Source organism: Macaca thibetana, chromosome 1, assembly GCF_024542745.1.
Source record: "Macaca thibetana thibetana isolate TM-01 chromosome 1, ASM2454274v1, whole genome shotgun sequence".
In the NCBI taxonomy this organism is placed as follows: Eukaryota; Metazoa; Chordata; class Mammalia; order Primates; family Cercopithecidae; genus Macaca; species Macaca thibetana.
The window spans coordinates 136,520,771-136,540,013 of record NC_065578.1 but is presented as its reverse complement, the minus strand read 5'-3'; the positions used below and the strand labels follow the sequence as shown (position 1 = coordinate 136,540,013).

General features: G+C 49.7%; 2 protein-coding genes across 2 annotated transcripts in view; both read left to right on the top strand.

Moving 5' to 3' along the window:
• COQ8A (coenzyme Q8A) overlaps positions 1-19,243 on the top strand; it is a 685,974-nt gene that overhangs the window by 285,850 nt on the left and 380,881 nt on the right. The window lies entirely within an intron of this gene.
• The window catches only part of STUM (stum, mechanosensory transduction mediator homolog), a 64,488-nt gene that overhangs the window by 34,318 nt on the left and 10,927 nt on the right, over positions 1-19,243 (top strand). Inside the window, exon 2 of the mRNA XM_050759691.1 lies at positions 17,357-17,536. Within this exon, the coding sequence (XP_050615648.1) occupies positions 17,357-17,536 (180 nt within the window). The remainder of the gene's footprint in view (positions 1-17,356; positions 17,537-19,243) is intronic.

Genomic DNA, 19,243 nt, shown 5'->3' with positions numbered 1-19,243 from the left:
ATCTTCTTAGTGGGTTTCATCCTGAGCCAGGCCTGGCCTAGCCGGCTTGTGTCACTGAAATGCTCTCATCCTTCAGGGGGACCCATTCCAGGGACTTCCTGCACCCGTCCACTGTGGAGTGTTGTAAGTCCTCTCTGCAGCTGCTGCAGTTTATCTGAGGTTTGACTAAAATCTTCCTTTCTTCTATTTCTAACTGAAGGCTTCTGCCCTGCCCCTCATTCACACGTCTGGCCCTCCCCTTCCAGTTCCCCCTCACTTAGTCAACCTGCAACCATGCTGCTACCAGAGCTGTCCCCAGCCTCCTCCTGGAAGCCCTGGTCCTGGGGATCCTGACCACAGCTCCACTGATACGGAGGTGGACGCTGCTGCTGTTGTGTCCGCCCTCGCCCTGGGAAAGGTCAGTGCCATCCTTCACCATTGGAATGACTGGTTTTAATCCTTGGTTCTTTCCTGAAATTAGTTTTCTTTTAAAAAGTAGGTTTTTCAAATCCATATGGCTCTTTGCTCTTTTAAGACATCAATATGAGCCAGGCGCAGTGGCTCATGCCTGTAATCCCAGCACTTTGGGAGACCAAGGCGGGTGGATCACCTGAGGTCAGGAGTTCGAGACCAGCCTGGCCAACATGATGAAAACCCATCTCTACTAAAAAGTACAAAAAATTAGCTGGGCGTGGTGGCAGGTGCCACCATTCAGCTACTGGGGAGGCTGAAGCAGGAGAATTGCTTGAACCTGGGAGGTGGAGGTTGTAGTGAGGCGAGATCATGCCACTGCACTCTAGCCTAAGCAACAAGAGCAACATGCCATCTCAAAAAAAAAAAAAAAAAAAAAAAAAAAAAGACATCAGTACGTGGATCCTGAAGGGTCACTCCAAAGTCAATCTCATCTGAAAGCCAGTGCACAGGAAGCCAGGCCACTTTCGTTTGACTCTCAAAGTCCTGAAAAGATTTTCCACAGTCCCAGGGTAGGCTGTCTCCTAAAGCCCCAGTACCCTCTTCCCCTCTTGTTCTCTGATGAAGCTGAGGGGCCACAGACCTCAGGCCTCTCCCTCTCCTTTCCTGGTAGCCAACAAGTTTGTGAAAACAGGCCCGGGCGGTCTCAGTTAGCTTTTGCTGCATGACAAGCCTCCCTAAAACTTAGTGGCTTAAAACAATAGTGTTTATGGAGTTCACAATTCTGTGGGCTGGGCTCAGGGGGGCATTTCTTTGGTCACGCTGGGCTTGGTTATTCTTAGCTGGGATGGCTAGATGGCTGCAGCCATCTGCATGTGGTATCTCATCCTCTAACAGGCTGGCCAGAGCTTGTCCATGTGATGACAGTGCAGAGCTCTATGAGTGTGGCCTCAGCTCAGGAGTGGCACAGCACCACTTCCCCTGCATTATACTGGCCAAGGAAAGTCCCAGGTCCAGCCTGCATTCAAAGGATGGGGAAGCAGATTCTACTTCTTAATGGGAGGAGCAGCAAAGTCACATTGCAAAGGCTATGGATACAGGAAGTGGAGAACTGGGGCCATTTCTGAAATCCACTGCCGTTGGTTAATGTACCATTCATTCTAGGCCTGTTCTTGTCTGTTAAATGAGAATAAAGACTTGGGATTATTGTAGAAATCAAGTGAGGAAATATGGTAAAATGCTAACTTCTAATGAGTGCTCAGTGCATTACAGATTGATTATAATGATAATGGTTTTACCTTTGCCAGTTGGAAGACCAGGAAGGTACCTTTTGCTAGACAAGCAAGCACACATGTCTATCCTACAGGACAGCATAAAGCAATTCTGTTTTTCCTCCCCAGTGCCTTATTAGTCCATTCCTGTCCACCTAGAAAGGTCCTCAGGGAGCTACTCCTCACTAGCCTCTTCCTTTTTCTCTTTCCTCACAGCTCTGTGTCCACTAGAATCCTCCTCTCTGTCACTGGCTATCTTTTGATAATCTTATGTACTTCCTGTAGCATGGCTGCAGTGCAGTGTTATCCTAACAGACTCTCTGACTCTTGTCAGTTGTCCTGACTTGGTAGGGCAGAGCTCTGGGAGGGGCAATGGGAGTAATCGCCCCCTCTGCCCAAGAACCAAGCAGTACAGGCCTTTAGGATTCTAGATGCTAAATGATTGCTGTAAAAACTAAACATCCTCGCCCACTTCTTCTAGTCTTCTTCCCCCTCCATTGACATGTTGCCCAGTGACGCTCTTGTTCCAACTATCTATTGTTGTATAGAAAACAATCTCAAAATTTAGTGGTGTGAAAAAAAAGCCATTGTATTATGCACATCACTTCTGTGGGTAGGAATTTAGACAGGACACATTCAGGATATCTTGTCTCTGCTCCATGATGTGTGGGGCCTCAGCTAGCAAGACTCAAAACCAGGGTGACTTGATGGTTGGGGACTGGAATCATCTAGAGGCATCTTTACTCACATGTCTCGTAGCTGAAACTGGCCATCAGCTGTAACCTCACCTGAGCTGTTGACTGGACCATCTACATGAGGTTTCTCCCTGGAGTTGCCCACATTAGCTAGTTTGGACTTTTTTACAGCATGGTGGCTGGGTTCAAGAGTATGCAGCTGAAGATGCAGGAAGTGAGATCCAGCAGTTTGTTAAGGCCTGAGCCAGGAAACTGGCATAGTGCCACTTCTGTTATATGCTGTTGGTTCTTAGAGAGTTCAGTTTTAAGAGGAAAGTATATGGGCCCATCTCCTGATGAAAGAGTGTCAAAGAATTGGGTGCCAAGTGTTTTGTTTTGTTTTGTTTTGTTTTGTTTTTGTTTTTGTTTTTTTTGAGATGTAGTCTTGCTCTGCCACCCAGGCTGGGGTGCAATGGGTGGTCTCAGCTCACTGCACCTCTGCCTCCCGGGTTCAAGCAATTCTCCTGCCTCAGCCTCTGCAGTAGCTGGGATTACAGGTGCCCACCATCATGCTGGGCTAATTTTTATATTTTTAGTAGAGAAGGGGTTTCACCATGTTGGCCAGGCTGGTCTGGAACTCCTGACCTCATGATCCACCCACCTTGGCCTCCCAAAGTGCTGAGATTGTAGGCATGAGCCACTGCACCCGGCCTGGGTGCCATGTTTTAAATCCACTACACCCCCCTTTGGCAAAAGATGGTTCAATTTATCATTTCTATGCTTGATTTAATAATGCAGTTATCCCATTAGTGAATATTACTGATCACTTACCCAGCATCATTTTACCCTCTTCCTACTTCCCAATAAAATCCAGATTTTCACTCAGGAGTTCATGTCTCCTTTATGCCACCTGGGTTTTGTAGGGGAAGCTGACTCTATTTCTTCTGCCAAATCATTGATTCAAGAGTGGGCAAGTGAACTAACTAGTCCTATCTCAGTAAATCTCAGGACTCCTACTTAGAATGCTGAGACAAAAATATTCTGTCTCCTCTGGAGATGTGGTGTATGGATGTGAACCTAGAACTGCTGCAATTATTTTGTCACCATGAGAGAAGTTGGCCTTGTGATGAAGCTCACACCTTGGAAGACAGAGCAGAGAGATGGAAGACACTGGGTCTCTGATGAATCATTGAGCCAAGGAATCAAACCAACCCTGAATTCCTGTTAACAATAAAAATAGCAAACAGATATTAGGTACTTAATATGTTCTAGGCATTTTAAACGCATAATCTCTATGAAGCCTCACACAAAATCCTGGATATGGATACTAGTATAACCCACATCTTACAGATGAGGAAATTGGGCCGAAAAGGTTTGATAGACCTCCAGAGGTAGAATAACTTGCCCAATTTCAGTCAACCAGTAAATGGTAAAGTCATGAATAACACTCAGCAGTCTGGCCCTAGATTCCATCTTCCTAACATGATCCCACAGTGCCCTTCTAGTTTTGTTTTGTTTTGTTTTTTCCAGTTTGTGAACCAATTTCCCTTTGTTTTTGTTTTCTTGAGACAGAGTCTTTCTCTGCCACCTAGGCCTGAGTACAGTGGCACGATCTCAGCTCACTGCAACCTCCACCTCTCAGGTTCAAGCAATTCTCCTGCCTCAGCCTCCCAAGTAGCTGGGATTACAGGCACGCACCACCATGCCTGGCTAATCTTTGTATTTTTAGTAGAGATGGGATTTTACCATGTTGGCCAGGCTGGTCTCCAACTCCTGACTTCAGATGATCTGACTGCCTCAGCCTCCCAAAGTGCTGGGATTACAGGCGTCAATAAATCCCTTTGTGATTTAAGCCTGTTTGAGTTGGTTACTTCCAAATTAAAGACCACAAGGGACAACTCCTCCCTGCAAGTGTGGTATGTCCCCATGGCAGGAGCGGCAACGTCACCTCCCCATGGAGAAAGCCATCTTGAACTGATTCCATGTGCCCCAGGCAGGAAGTTGTCCCTAGCACTAGAGCATATACATGGGCCGCCTGGCAGGGCACAGTTCCAGGAAGGAGCACATGTGTCTGCCAGGCCTGTGGGGAATCACCAGCTGACAGGGTGCACCTGAGCACAAGCCCCACACAGGGCTTCTTCCACCTCCTCTCCTCCCTTCCTGGTCCTCTGAGAGACTGGGCGCCAGCTCAGTCAAACCACCTCCTTTTCCACTGTTGTTGTGTCGTGGCTGCCTGAGTCTACAGCAGCTCCTGAAGGCCTCTTGGGACTGCAGTCCTTTCCTGGCTTCCAACCCAGAAGCCTCAGAGTCTGGCCTCTCATCTCCAGCAGGTGAACCCAAGCCTGCCATTTGGCTGAGAGCCCCACTCTGCCTGGTTAACTGGGAACAACACCATAGGATTGGGAGCTGCATTCCAGGGGTGTTCCTGGAAATTCAGGGGCTTCTGTCACAGTCTTGCAGAGTCCCATGGCATCACTTAATTTTTTGTGTTAGATATCTGCGTGCATCTGTCCCCTAGTTTACTCAACCACTCCATTGCCTTCTCTGCAGCTAGTGAGGAGCTAACTGATAGACATCCTTGAAGAGTTAGATCTCAACAGGTTGCCTAAAACCTTGTTTTAACCAAAATGAGAATTTGTTTTTGAAAAAAAGAGAAAAGCCACCTATAATTCCACCATGGCAAAACCGTTTTTACAATATTTTGCTTAATACACTCCAGTCTTTGTCCACATACACACATATGTTAAAATAGTCCCCCACACAATATACTTTCTATTTGTGTAATCTACTTGAAGCACTTGCCCATCTTGCTGTGTAGTCATCACAATGATAATTTTTCCTGGCTGTGTCACACTGCGGCATAGGGATGAGTGCCTAGCCTCAGGCTTCGTGATGCTGACACGGTGAACTTAACAATGATAATAATTTTTTTTAAAAAGGTGGAGTGAAGAATAATGCCATTGGCCACAAGTCAGTGTGAGAGCAGGATTCATTGAAATCTTCAGTTTTGTTTTCTTAGTCATAATTAATAACTCCTATCTGCCAAGATTCTCCTCCAGCATTCCCTCCTCAGAGGACAGTCCCCATCATCTTCCTTCCTACTCAGTGTGGGGCCCTCCTCATGCCTCAGCTAGGCCTTATTGGTTTCATGCTGTGTTCTAAGTACTTTATATGCGTTAATTTAATCCTCACGTTTACCCTTGTCTACTATCATTGCGCGTTTCATAGATGGGGAAATGGGAAATGCTATCATCTAGAAATGAGGTCCAGAGAAATGCCATCACTTGTCAAGGTTGCACAGCTTATCTGTGATGCAGCTGGGATTCAGACCCTGGCATTCTGATGCCAGAGCCCACCTTTGTATTCACAGTGTGATCCTGCGTGTCCCCACTCAGTCCCTGCTCAGAGGACTGACCACACAGCATTGCGTTCTGTGGGTTATTTGCCTTTCTCACCACCCTGTGGGATACTTGAGGGCCTGGACACTGAAGCACTCAGCAGGTACTTCATAAATGCTAGCTGAATACATGGAAAAATGAATGGATGAAATGAATTGGGTATGATTTTAAGGAGGGGACATATCTTCGTTCAGGCTGCTATAACAAGAATACCATAGACAGGGTAGCGTAAATAGCAGACATCTATTTCTTATAGTTTTGGAAAGTGGAAAATCTGGGACCAGTATACCAGTGTGGTTGGGTTCTGGGAAGGGACCTCTTCCTGCTTTTCTCACAAGGTAGGGAGGGAGAGAGAGAAAGAGCTTGGATTTCTTCATCCCTTTATAAGGGCATCAGTTCCATTGTGGAGACTCCAACTCCATGATCTCATCAAACTTTTGCACAATGGAATGCAGTCTTCAGGTCTAGTGACTGGAGTCTGCTACTACCTGCTATGTCAGAGGCCCACTGAGGCTTTTGCTTCTGAGGGCTCAAAGACTTAAGGGTTCAGGGTGCACTGTTCTCTCATATGCCCAGTGTGTGTAGCCACAGCTCAGGGCACCTGGGGACAGCTCTTCCCACCATTCCCAGGGGTCACCCACGCCAGGCTATGAGCTCCCACTGGTGCCTGGCACACTTGAGCTCACACACACTGGGCTGCCGAATGCCTGGGGCAGTCTTGTTCCCAGGCTTGCGTTTGGTAAGGAGAGAGTGCCTCAGCTTTAACAAGCTCCATGCTGAGCACATGGTGGGCACTATATCCATGTTATTTGTTATTTGGGCAATCAGATGAGGTCCGGGCATGAGCCTGGAAGTCTTAGCCTCAGGCCTGTGGATTAGTGGCACCATTATGGCAAGGGGTCGGCTCAGGGATCCCTGTTCTCAGTTGCTGCAGCATCCCCACAAGAGATCCCTTTGGGTCTCATCATGTTGTAGGCTCTCACTGCCTTTGATCTCAGAGAGTCTCTCTGGCTGCTGCAGCCTTGGGCAGAACCCCTCTCTGTTTTTAATCTCCGTGTCTACCCATCCATGGAAATGTCATCTTGTGAGGTTGCAAATTCTAAGGAGATGGTAGCCGTGTTGTCTCCTATAACAAATGTCACCACTGCTGCCCTCACCCATCTTTCCACCAGACTGGCCACCCTTAACACCAACCTGCTGGAAGGTAGGAAGGACAAGGCTAAGCCCTCAAGGGCCACTGCATTGTCCTGGGCTCCCCTGCCCTGGCCATTACACAACCACCCTTCCCCATCCCATCCCTGTGTCCTCAGTTCACCCTCTATCACTGAAGCCTAGACTCTGTCATGGCAGGCTCGGAGTTAGGGAACTGAGAAATTCCATGTGGTTAAATTTCTCCTCCAGCTTAACATCCTGGGAAGACCCCTGAAGAGACCTATGGTGTCCAGTTCTGTAGCACAGCTCCCCAGCCCTGCCACAGAGTGCCCAGGCTGGGAGCACATCAGAGGTTTAGGAGGGGGCAGGCAGAGGGCAGAGGAGGTTTGTTAATAAGCACAAGGAAGCTGATGCACGCCCGGAGCCAGTAAAATTAATTATTAGCTCCAGTCGCCCTCACCCCCAGCAGGATGAGAACTGATGTCACAGTCAGGGGACTGAGGGGGATGGAGGAGGGAGCTGGTCTCATTTTCCTTCTGTCCTCAGAAGGAAGGACACTGGATGGGCGTGTGGCATCCAGGAAGGCTCCTGTCTTCTTTCCTTTACGCCACTTGGAAAATCAAAGGCACACAGTAACAGCTGCAGCCCACCTGATGCTGCAATACACCTGAAGACTGTGACTTACCAGGGTCTCACCTGCACACCCCTTGTCTGCCTGAAGACTCGTACCCCACTGTGTTCCCCTGACCCCGTCAACCTCACAATCCCAACTCATTTGCCCAAGACCCCTGAGCATTTACCCGAGACCCTGGGAGGAATGAAGAGGGTTCGTCCTAAGCTGGCACTTTCTGACTGGGGAGAGAATGGAGGGCCTCTGGATATGGGGGAGCAGCTGAGGCTAAGGGAGAAGTGGTTCAAGATGCCATACACCTTCTCTCTGCTGGAAGACAGAAGGTCACGGGTCCACTTTTCCCCATTCTCTTCCATAAAACTCATGCATAGAAAGATTTAAGTCATAATAAATTTACTCTCCCATCTCTAGTTGATCAAAGGTGGGTTATTGGCCACTGGAAACTGCTGATAGCTGGAAAGACCCCCTAGTTACTGCACTGAAATGATGGGATCCCAACGAAATGCTGGCAAATTCAGCTTTCCAGTGGGTGGTGTGACCTCACTAGGGTGTCTGTGCTTTCTCTAATGTTGAAAGCCACTCACGGACCCTTTGCTGCTCCAGGATAGAGGTATCAAGGGCACTGGCAGATTCTTTCTGAAAAAGTATGTGGAGGGTCAGGATGATGAGGATGCTGGAACTGTTTGTGTTTTACCCTGCACTATTCTAGATCGGTTTTATGTTCTGAGTCCTCCTTGCAAATTCCTTGCTGGCCAGGACATGAGGCTGCAGACAGTGCTGGGTCTACAAAATACTTTCTGGGTGATTGACTTGGTGTAATTCCAGGGGAAGACATAGCCCCTCCACAGACCTGCTCAGCCTTGAACGCTGCACCGATATGGCCTTTGGTTGACACCTTCGTCTCCCACCTAGTGTGGCCTTCTTGTGCTCTGTTCTGGAGTGACCAAGCTGAAAGGATGACATTGCCTTCCCTCAGCACATATGAGCACATGATATCCCAAATCTTCTGCTCCATTTCTTGAGAAAACAGAACCCAAAAGAGTTGGCACGAAGACCATCTGAGTGGCCCAGGACTCTGGCCTTGCTTTCTGCAGCCTCCTCTGGTTTACTTAGGCCATGGCCATATAGGCCCCGTTCACGTTCAAGGCTACGCTGATTCTGTGTCCCTGGGACTTTTGTCCAGAAGTATTTGTGAACTTGTAGTGAGTTCTCTTTCCTTTTCTTTCTGGTTGAATTAATTGCACAATGAGGCAAAGATGATTAGACCCCCTAAATCAGAATCTTAGGGTGACGGGACCCAGGAAGGTGTGCTTTTAGCAATCTCTCATTTTGATCCTGAACATAATCTTCCATTTAGCTTATTCTAGCCTTGAACTAGGCAGCCCTTGGCAATGGGTCCTGTTTCTCAGGGTGTGAAGAACCTGTTTCTTTGCTTTCAAAATCAGCTGTACTTTTCCTTCCTGACCCCCAAAGCTCACATTCAGGGTAAGGCCTTGAAAAAGGCCTCGCTCAACCACCACCCCGGGAGTGAGGAAGGGTGTCCAGGTGTAAGTCACAGCCACTGAGGAGCAGCACATCACAATGACTACAGAGCCAGCTGGAGGTGACAACTGGGATCAAACGACTTGCTGGCCTAGGTCCCAGGGGCAGTTTTTACCCTGAAGTAGCTGCTTCAGAAGACAGCTCTGCCCTTTTTCCACCAAGTTCCAAGACGCTTCAAGATCCTCTCTCCAAACTCAGCACCTCCCAAAGCTCCCACGTGAGTCATGTGAAAAACTGAACCTAGTGAGAGCTCAAAGGATGCTTCCAGCTCCCAGGCTCTATCTTATGGGAGCAGAGCCGCCCCCCTCCTGATGGGAGACTGTACCAGCCCACTCCTGACTGCTTGCCTTCTCATGCCTGACAGCCAAGCTTCAGGAACTCTCCCCTGAGGACAGGCCCAGAGAATCTCTTTGGGGCTTCCAGGATGGAAGTGGAGAGACCCTTTTCTCTCCCCACTGCCTTGTCTTGGGGCCTGAGCCCTGAGCTCCTTGGGGAAGCTGCAAGCACAGAGACCACAGTGATGGCAGCCAGGGGGCGCTGTGCTTGCAAAGCTTGGCTCTTCTTGTGTTTTTGCTGCACCTCTCCGTGGGAGGACTTCGACAAGCCTCTGCTGCCTGCCCTTTTTCCCAGGATCATGGTATGACGTGCAAACCACATGTCTGTGCCTAAGTCCCAGGTATCTTACAACACATTGATTTTGGTGGTTGACAGTACAGTCCATTACCATCATTTTCCCTCGTGCCAGTTAGTGTTCACTGGGACCTCCAGGAACAGCATGCCGAGGGCCCGCCTCAGCCTCCCTGTCCTTGCTGCAGAGGACCGTCTTCCCGCTCCAGCCCTGAGTCATGTGGGCGAAGCCGTTGGACAGAGTGAAAAACCAGAATCGTGGACTCATTTCTGATGAAGTTGTATGATTTTCTCGTTCTATATCTGCCAGGCTAATTCCTCCACCCATCAGAGGAATTGGTGTCAGCTGGAGGAATGTTTATTTTTTTTTTTTAAACAAGCAATTCCTAGATCCATCCCTGTGCCTGTGGTGCTCTAGAGTTGGGGCCTTAGAATGTGCATATGAACCTCAGTTTGAGACATCTGATGTACATACTGCTTTGGAAAACCATCAGGGGATAGTTCCCCTTCTCATTTTACCAAGAACCTTGATGTCCACTTATCCCCTACCTGGTTATGTCTTCACTCTGTCCCCTGCTCCCTCCTGGCAGCTTCTTCTCAGCAGATAAACAACCTTAAGTTTCTCCCACTTAAGGAAAAGTGGTCCTCACCCACGCTCTGGAATCCACATCTCCGTTCTCTCCAAGCCCCCTGACCTCCTGCTCTGAGCCCTGCCAGTCTCCTGACTCCCTGTGGAGCCACTCTTGGCCTAAGCGAGTCTGTGATTGCACGTGGCCCCTCTCACTGAACCTTGCTGAAGCAGGTGACCTGCCCCAGCACCTCTTCCTCCAGATAGTTCTCTCCTGTTTCTGGGATGCCCTCTCCTAGCCAGTCTGATTGGACCTCCCCTGTTCCCTTTGTGGTCTTCTTTTCCCTTGCTCACCCCTAAAATCTTGGTGTCTCCCAGGGTCTTTGAATTTCATGCCCTCCTGGGGTGACCTCATTCACTTTCAACCACTAGTTGAAATTGACACCTCTGGGGTCCTTGTTTCTGACTCAGCTCTCTTCAGTCGGTGGGCACGGCCCACTCTGGGTTTCCCACCCTGGTCAATGGCTCCATCCTAACCCTGTAGTGTGGAAAACCAGAACCCCAAACCCATCCTGTGCCCCTGTTCCTTCCTACCCCAACATCCAGCAGGTCACTAATCAAGGATGCTGCCTCCCTGTCCTCTGCAGGTCCTGTCTCTCCTACTGCCCTCTCCTCCCTTCTCACTGAGGGCCTCCTCTCCCTGCCTTCCACCTCGCCGCTTCCGACCCATCCTTCCTTAGGGGTCAAGTGTTTGTTCTCAAATTCAAACTAGGCCCGATAGTCCCCTGTTTAACCCCTTCCCAGGGCTGCCTGTTGCCTGGAAGAGGAAGGTGGATTCCAGAGCCAGGCCCTCAGGGCCCTCACCAGTCTGACCCCTGCCCACTCCAGCCTCATTTGTTTAATTTCTGAAATTTTTACAGAAGTCTGAGCCAGCCTCATTTTTCATCACTCCTCTACACATGCCCTGAGTCCAGCCTGTGCACCACTGGGCTCTGAACGGCCAGGTTAGCCTGTCTCCAGATGCTCTTCCCTCCTCTGAGTCCAGTCTATGCACCGCTGAGCTCCAGACTATGCACTGCTTAGCTCCGGACAGCCAGGCTGGCCTTTCTGCAGATGTTCTTCCCCTCCTCCTTTCCTCCATGAGTCCCCATCAGCTTCCCAGCTCCCTGCTCCATCGCCTGCTCTCCTGTGAAGTCTTTCCTGCTATGGCCAAACAGATTTCGTCACTGTTCCTGGTGTGACCCAGTGTCCTTGCCAGAGTGTGAGCTCCCGGGCTGGGGTGGCAAGTTCCCATCACCTGTCTGGACTCCCATTCCCAGGACTCGGCATTGGCATATGGCTGGCGCTCAATAGAATAAATTAGAACCAACACATGGCTGTTGGGTAGAGCATTTTATTTAACTGGTAAGACTCATTTAAAACAATTAGCACCTCTTCATAGGAAAATGTGCTAAAACCATTTTTAAAATTTACTGCTGAAGAGATTAAAACAGTTTTTATATCATAAATCCATTCACTTAATCTCTACCTTTTATGGCGTGTGGTACCTTATATGGCAAAAGGGACCTGTTGTCATAGTTTCCTAGCGATATCTGAGGTCACACAGCTGGACAATATGCGTGCGCATGGTAGAAGTCAGTATGTGTATAAGGTTATATTTTTACATGGCTTAGAGTTATCATGAGTGTGTTAACATGAGTAAAAGAAGGTGCAGAGACCAAAAGTCCCTCCGACACCACACACATGCTAAGGTTGTCTCCTCCTTTAAATAAAGTGTGGGCCAGCCCAGCTTTTCCTAACATATAAGCCAAAGCCTTTGCTAGGGATCATTCAGCTTGCACAGCCCTGCTCTTCTGCAGAGCACTGGGCTCACCAGGCCTTCCCTGCTCCACAGGGAATAGGCAGGTACTCAGCCCACTGGCCTCTAATCACTTTAGCAATTCCAATGAGATTTCATCTTTTGACAAGAGATGGGCTTGATGACCTTCTGACTCTAAGAATCTCTGAGTTCAAGGACAAAGTTTCCTTATGCTCAAAACTTTCATATACACATTAGGCTTTTATTATTCAGCTGTTCTTGACCTGCAGAAATGCCAATTTCATATGGTTCAGTCTAATAAAAACACGAAAGAACACGGACCACTGTTCCCATTTCCTAGGCTGAAAGAGTGAGATGAGGCCACAGCCACAAAGAGAGGGTCACTGGGTCTCAGCTCCCACTGAGTCAGGACACTGTAGCCCAGAGATCAGAACACCATCCAATTCAGGGTCTTCCATAAAGACATAGGGAGGGGAAGGAGTAGGTTCAAGGATATTTGAAAACCATTAAGGATGAAGGTTCTTGCTTATTATTAATAATTTTTTTTTTTGAGATGGAGTCTCACTCTGTCACCCAGGCTGGAGTGCAGTGGAGCATTCTTGGCTCACTGCAACCTCTGCCTCCTGGCTTCAAGCGATTCTTCTGTCTCAGCCTCCTGAGTAGCTGGGACTGCAGGCGTGCACCATAAAGCCCAGCTAATTTTTGTATTTTTGGTAGAGACAGTGTTTCATCATGCTGACCAGGCTGGTCTCGAACTCCTGACCTCAGTTGATGCGCCTGCCTTGGCCTCCTAGAGTGCTGTGATTACAGGCGTGGGCCATCACGCCCGGCTTCTTTCCGTATTTTTTAATGTAAGGATGCAACACCCTAGACTGAAAAGAACTCAGCCTTCTTAACTAGACAGATTGACTTTAAGTCTGGGTTCTGCTGTGAGGGCAAGTCGTTTAGCCTATCTGAGCCTCAGTTTCTGTATCTGTAAAATGGGGATAATAATAACTACCTCCAGTGGTTTTAAGAATAAGAGGTAATGTAGGTAGAGAGAGAGTTGCACAGTGCTTAGCAAACTATAAGTTTGCAGCAAATGGCACCTATGTTATTTTCACCTCACATTTTCCACACATATTCTTGTTCATCTTCAACCATCTTTCCACTTCTGCAGCATTCTCTTTTGTAATAGGTGCACTTGTGTGCATCTCCTGTCTCACATGCACGATGCACTGGCAGAAGCACAGGATGGTGGCACACACTTCCTAATAGTCCCTGAGTCCTCCACATCTTCCTGTGTCCACTACCAAGTGCTGAGCCCACATCTCCTCCATTCCTCAGCTGCTGACTTCTCATCCCAGTTCATCTTTCCCATCTCAGACACTTTAAATCCACCCTGCCACCTGGGCGCGGTGGCTCATGCCTATAATCCCTGCACTTTGGGAGGCAGAGGCGAGCGGATCACTTGAGGTCAGGAGTTTGAGACCAGCCTGGCCAACATGGGGAAACCCCATCTCAACTGAAAATACAAAAATTAGCCGGGCATGGTAGTGCATGCTTGTCGTTCCAGCTACTCAGGAGACTGAAGCAGGAGAATCACTTGAACCTGGGAGGTGGAGGTTGCAGTGAGCTGAGATCGTGCCACTGCACCCCAGCCTGGGGGACAGAGTGAGACTCCATCTCAAAAAAAAAAAAAAAAAAAAAAAAAAAAATCCACCCTGCTGACAAATTAATTTTCTTAAGTCCCTGCTTCCATTGCATTTCTCTCCTGCTCAAAACTCTCTGTGAGAGCTCCATTTCCTGCAGGCTGGGGGCAAACTCTTACTCAGGCATTCAAAGCCTTCCACAAATGGCCAGAGTCAGTCCTCCCTCTTCATCCCCATCACCTTCCCCTTGTCACCACCCTGCCCCCTGCACCATCCTCTCCCTTCTCCTCCCAGCAGGAAGAGGCTGGAGCTGAAGTCCCAGCTTCATCACTTTTACCCTTACAGGAGCCCTCAGCCTCCTTCTCCTCTGTCAAGTGGGGTGATGAGTTTGCCCAGTACACTGTGAGTTCTTGAGGACAGGGGTCCAGTTAGGTTCCTGAATGAGTCTCTACAGAGACTCCAGAGTTGCACCCCAACCTCATCCCCCCGAAAGGAGGCTCCTGGCAACACTCTGTGCCCCTAGCTGGCTGTCCATCCCTTGCGAGTAGAAGAACAGCTTTGCTTCTCTGGATCTCCCACAGGGCCTCTGGGGCTCTGTGCCAGGGACATAGTAGGGTAGTTAGCGAGTTGCCTGATCTTGAATCCGTGGTTTTCACACTGTAGTGAGCCTTATCATTCCTTGGAGGGCAGGGGGGAAGCTTGTTGAGAAATGCAGATGCCGGATCATCCTTTAGACATTCCATACATCTCAGGTGAGACCCCACATTTTTAACAATGCCACAGGTGATGAGACAGGTGGTCAGAGGAGACACTTGAGGTTTGGTGTACTTCTTTGAATGCCCACAGGCCACCTACTGTGTATAAGGCACTGTGCAAGGGGCTCAAGGGATGAAGGTGAATGAGATGCCACCTGGGACCTCACATCGGTGGCAGTGGTTATGGTGAGGAGAAGGAAAACGAGGCAGTGTTAGTTTCAGAAATCAGCACATGGACTCAGGCTTCAGCCTTGGATCTGAAGCACAAAGGTGTGGGCGAGAGCAAAGGCGAGACCTGGAAACTGTAGGAGCCAGCGAGTTGGGCAGGGAAGGGCCTGAAACCAATGAGATGCAGCCTGGGACGTCACGTTGGTGGCAGTGGTTAAGATGAGGAGGAGGAAAACGAGGCAGGGTCAGTTTCAGAATTCAGCACGTGGACTCAGTTCAGAGTGGGAGGCAAAATAAAAAGCAAGGCAGCCTCAAAGAGCAGGAACTGACAGAATGGAACGTGAGGAATGTGAAAATGGTCACCAGTCATTTGGCCAATTTCCCAAATGCCCTGCTTTCTGGTCTGGGCCTGCTTTTAACAGGTCATCTACACCTGGCAGGCAGTGCAGTGGGGCGTGGCATTGGCATCTGACTCTGGTGGGTTCAATGCCTGCCTGTGATTGTGACCTTGGACAAGATGCTTAGTTCCTGAGAGGTATTAGTTAGGGCTCTCCAGAGAGACAGAACAAGTAGGATATATGGAAGGGTTTTTTTTTTTTTTTTTTGAGACGGAGTTTCACTCTTGTTGCCCAAGCTGGCCAAGCTGGAGTGCAATGGCACCATCTTGGCTCACTGCAACCTCTGCCTCCTGGGTTCAAGCAATTCTCCTGCCTCAGCCTCCTGAGAAGCTGGGATTACAGGTGCCCACCACCATACCCAGCTTTTTTTGTATTTTTTAGTGGAGATGGGATTTCACCATGTTGGCCAGGCTGGTCTCAAATTCCTAACCTCAGGTGATCTGCCCACCTCAGCCTCCCAAAGTGCTGGGATTACAGGCATGAGCCACTGCACCCAGCCCTGGAAGGGTGTTTATGAGGGGAAGTTGGCTCACGTGATCACAGAGGTGGAGAAGTCCCACAATAGGTTGACTGCGAGCTGCAAAGCCAGAGAAGCTAGTAGCTGGCTCAAGCGGGCAGCATGGCTCAATCCAAGTCTGAAACCTCAGAACCAGGGAAGCCAACAGTGCAGCCCCCAGTCAGTCCTGAGAGGCCCCCAGGAGGCCTCTGGGGTAAGTTCCAAAGTTCAAAAGCTGAAGAACCTGCAGTGTGATATCTAAAGGCAGGAGAAGAAAAAGCGTCTCACTCTGGAAGGAGGAAAGGAAGCAGAGAGGACATTCCCCTTCCTCTACCTGTTTGTTTCTGCTGGGCCCCCGGCTGATTGGATGGCGCCCACCCACACTGAGAGCAAGTCTTCCTCTCTTGGTCCACTGGCTCACACATCAGTCCCCTCTGGAAACAGTCTGACAGACACACTCAGAAATAGTGCCCCACCAGCCGTCTAGGAACCCCTCAATCCTGTCAAGTTGACATCTAAAATTAACCATCACACCGAATCACTCTCTGTGTGTGTAAGAGTGTAGTAAGCCAAACGGTGGCCTCTAAAGGTGTCCACATCCATATCCCCAAACCTGTGAATATGCTACCTGATGTAGTAAAACGCATTTTGCAGATGTGATTAAATTAAATGGATGGGGAGAGTATCCTGGATTACCCAAGTGGGTTCTGAATGCTATCACAAGGGTCCTTACCACAGGGAGGCAGTGAGAAGATATAAAGACAGAAGCAGAGGTCAGGGAGAAGGTGCTACGCTGCTAGTGGTGATGATGGAGGAAGGGTCCACAAGCCAAGGAATGTAGGTGGCCTCTAGAAGCTGGAAAAGGCAAGGAAGTAGATTTTCCCCTGGAGCCTCCAGAAGGACTCATCCCTGAGGACCCATTGCAGACTCTTCTAACCTCCAGAACTATAAAAAAATAAATTTGTGTGGCTTTTAACCATGAGGTTTAGGTAACTTGTTACTGACACCATAGGGAACTATGACAGACACAGAGAATGCTAATTCTCTTCACGGTTGTCATCAGGAGGGCTCAGAGCCCATGTAGGAAAGGGGCCTAACTCAGTAAAAGTAGTGATATTACCCATAGGGGCTGAGTCTTAGACAAGGTGAAAAATATGACTGCACCCACCACGTTGCTTGACACCTTGTGGATGCTCAACAGAGCTTAGGCTCACTGTCCCTCCCCTTACAGGTCACGGTGTCTAGGGGAACCCCATCAGGGAGGGGCTCTGGGAAACCTGTCCTAGTCTGCACCCTCTACACTGTGCAGGCACCTAGGCTCTTGGCTCCTGTCCCTCAGTGATCAGCATGTGTGCCAGGTGGTCATTTCCTGGCCCTTCACCTCTCCTGAATTTACCTCTGAGGTTGCTTCTCTGTTAACTCAGACACACCAGCTCCCACCTCAGAACTCTTTGGCCCTTGGAATCTTTGCCACATAAAGTTGCCCTTTCCAACTGCCTGCTGTCCTTGCAAGTGGCTTCCCTGTTGCTCCTTCCCAGAAAGGACTGCTTGTCATGTGATTTCCTTGTCTCCCCGAAAGGTTCCAAGACTGTATGGGGCCCCTGGCAGCCCCGTGCCATACCTGCTCCAGATGGCCCATGGACCTCTCCAGTATGGAGACGAGAGGTGGACCAGGGTCTGGGCAGTGGTGTCACTCAGAGGATAGGGTGCCAGACATAGGTGGCTCTTCTCTGAGCTCTCGGAGGGTGGACAGCTGGGCCCCAGGCCAGCAATGAGCACACAGACTCCTTTGTCTCCCAGCACCCTCAGAAGGCTGTCCCCTCTGGCCTCTCACAGGGACATTCGTCTCGGCCTTCACTGTGCTGTGCGGGGCCCGCACCGACCTCCCGGACAGGCATGTGTGCTGCGTCTTCTGGCTGAACATTGCAGCAGCCCTCATCCAAATCCTCACGGCCATCGTCATGGTGGGCTGGATCATGAGCATCTTCTGGGGCATGGACATGGTCATCCTTGCCAGTGAGTAGCTGCTGGTGCTGCGCCTCCTGGGGGTGGGAGAGTGACCAGGGACAGGAAGGACTTGGGAGGCCTTCATGGCTGGCTGAGGTCCTGCTCACCCACTAAGGATGGGCTCTGGAGAGGGCTTGCCTGTGCCCTCTTCACAACTCCCCGGGCTGCTTGGCACAAGGGACCCTCCCCACCAGGCCTGGCCCAACACCTGCAGGGAATTATGAGTTCATGGCAGGCAGAGTTCCATCATTTAATACAAACTTGATTCAGACACAGAATGGTTTTGTGAAAGGGTTTAAAGTTACAAAATCAAGTTTACCAAAGACAACTCAGTTACCCTTTCTAAAATAACCTAGCAAAATCTTAAAACAGACTCCACCCATTTTAAGCAGCTGTACTTGTCTCCCATACCACCATCCACGTTCCTTGTATTTTCCCACGCCTATCTACCTGTGAGGACACAGTTCCTCAATAATTGACCTCACCTCTCAGGCACTTTGGCCTCACTCCATACCCCATGCCCCTCATTATGTCCTATACCCCCCAAAACCATTCATAGCTGGGATCTTCAGTGCCAGAGGTAAGCTGAGCCTGGTGAGGGTGGCAGAGGCAGGAGGGGAAACTCAGGGTTCAGGGGCCCTAGAATTATGTAGAATGATCTATAGTCAACTCAGCCTCAGTTCAGGATCCTGTGAATATCCAAGACCAAGAGCACACATAAATGGCAGGACAAGGGTCAGTGACCATTTAGGCCACCAGACCAGAGAAGATGCAGGTAGACACAGAGCCTGAGGGAGATGCAGTGGAGTGTGGTCAGATGGGCTGCCCAGAAGTGGCTCCTCCAGCAGCAGAGATCGGGGAGGAAGTGGGTCAGCTGCACTGCCAGGATCTCCCAGAATCAGAGCAAACCAGCCAGATGCTGGCAACCAGGGGCAGCCAGAGCAGGGGAACTCCAGGCTGGACCAGCGGCTGAGCGGCAAGCTGCCCCAGGGAGGAATGAGCTGGGAAGTGGCAGGGAGGCTGCTCCTTCTTCCTGGGAGGGGTGTGCTCAGGGCAGGGGTTGCCCTGTCAGAGAAATATTGTGAGGTAAGCCCAGCAGGCAGGCCCTTGCATCTCCTTCATGGGATCTCACCCTCCAGGCATGTCCAGGGGCCACTTTCATTTGTCTAGAGAGATGAAGAACATGACTGATAGGAAGGAAGTGCTGCCAGCCCTTGGGTGAGTCCTAAAACTGGGTCCCGACAATTCTACAGAGGAAATTTGCTGCTTCCCCAGGGGCCTGTGGTCTGCAGGCTCCTGACCCTGTTCCCAACTGGAAGCTGGGAGGTGCTTCTGCCTTTGGAAGGTTGAAGGCTGCCCAATTTGTGCAAGATAAGCCCCTCTTACTGGCTCATCTTCTCTCAAACTGAGCATCTGGCCAGGCACTGGGGACCTGAGTAAGGAACCTCTGCATTAAAGCAGAACATGACTGTGTCACAGGGTAGGTCTCAATAATGTATGTTGATGCCTCATCTGATCTCTAGAGCTTTCTGGTACACTTGTCTTTGATCTCCTTAGTACCCAGGAACCAAGAGGTTGGAACCTTAGAGATAACTTAAAGAGCTCCCTTCATCATGCCCTAGAGGAGGCATTGAGGCCCTAGAAGTGCAGATGGGGATCCAGTCACTTCCTCACTTTCCATTGCCCCAGGCTGCTGACTTGGCCAGAAACTCCTCT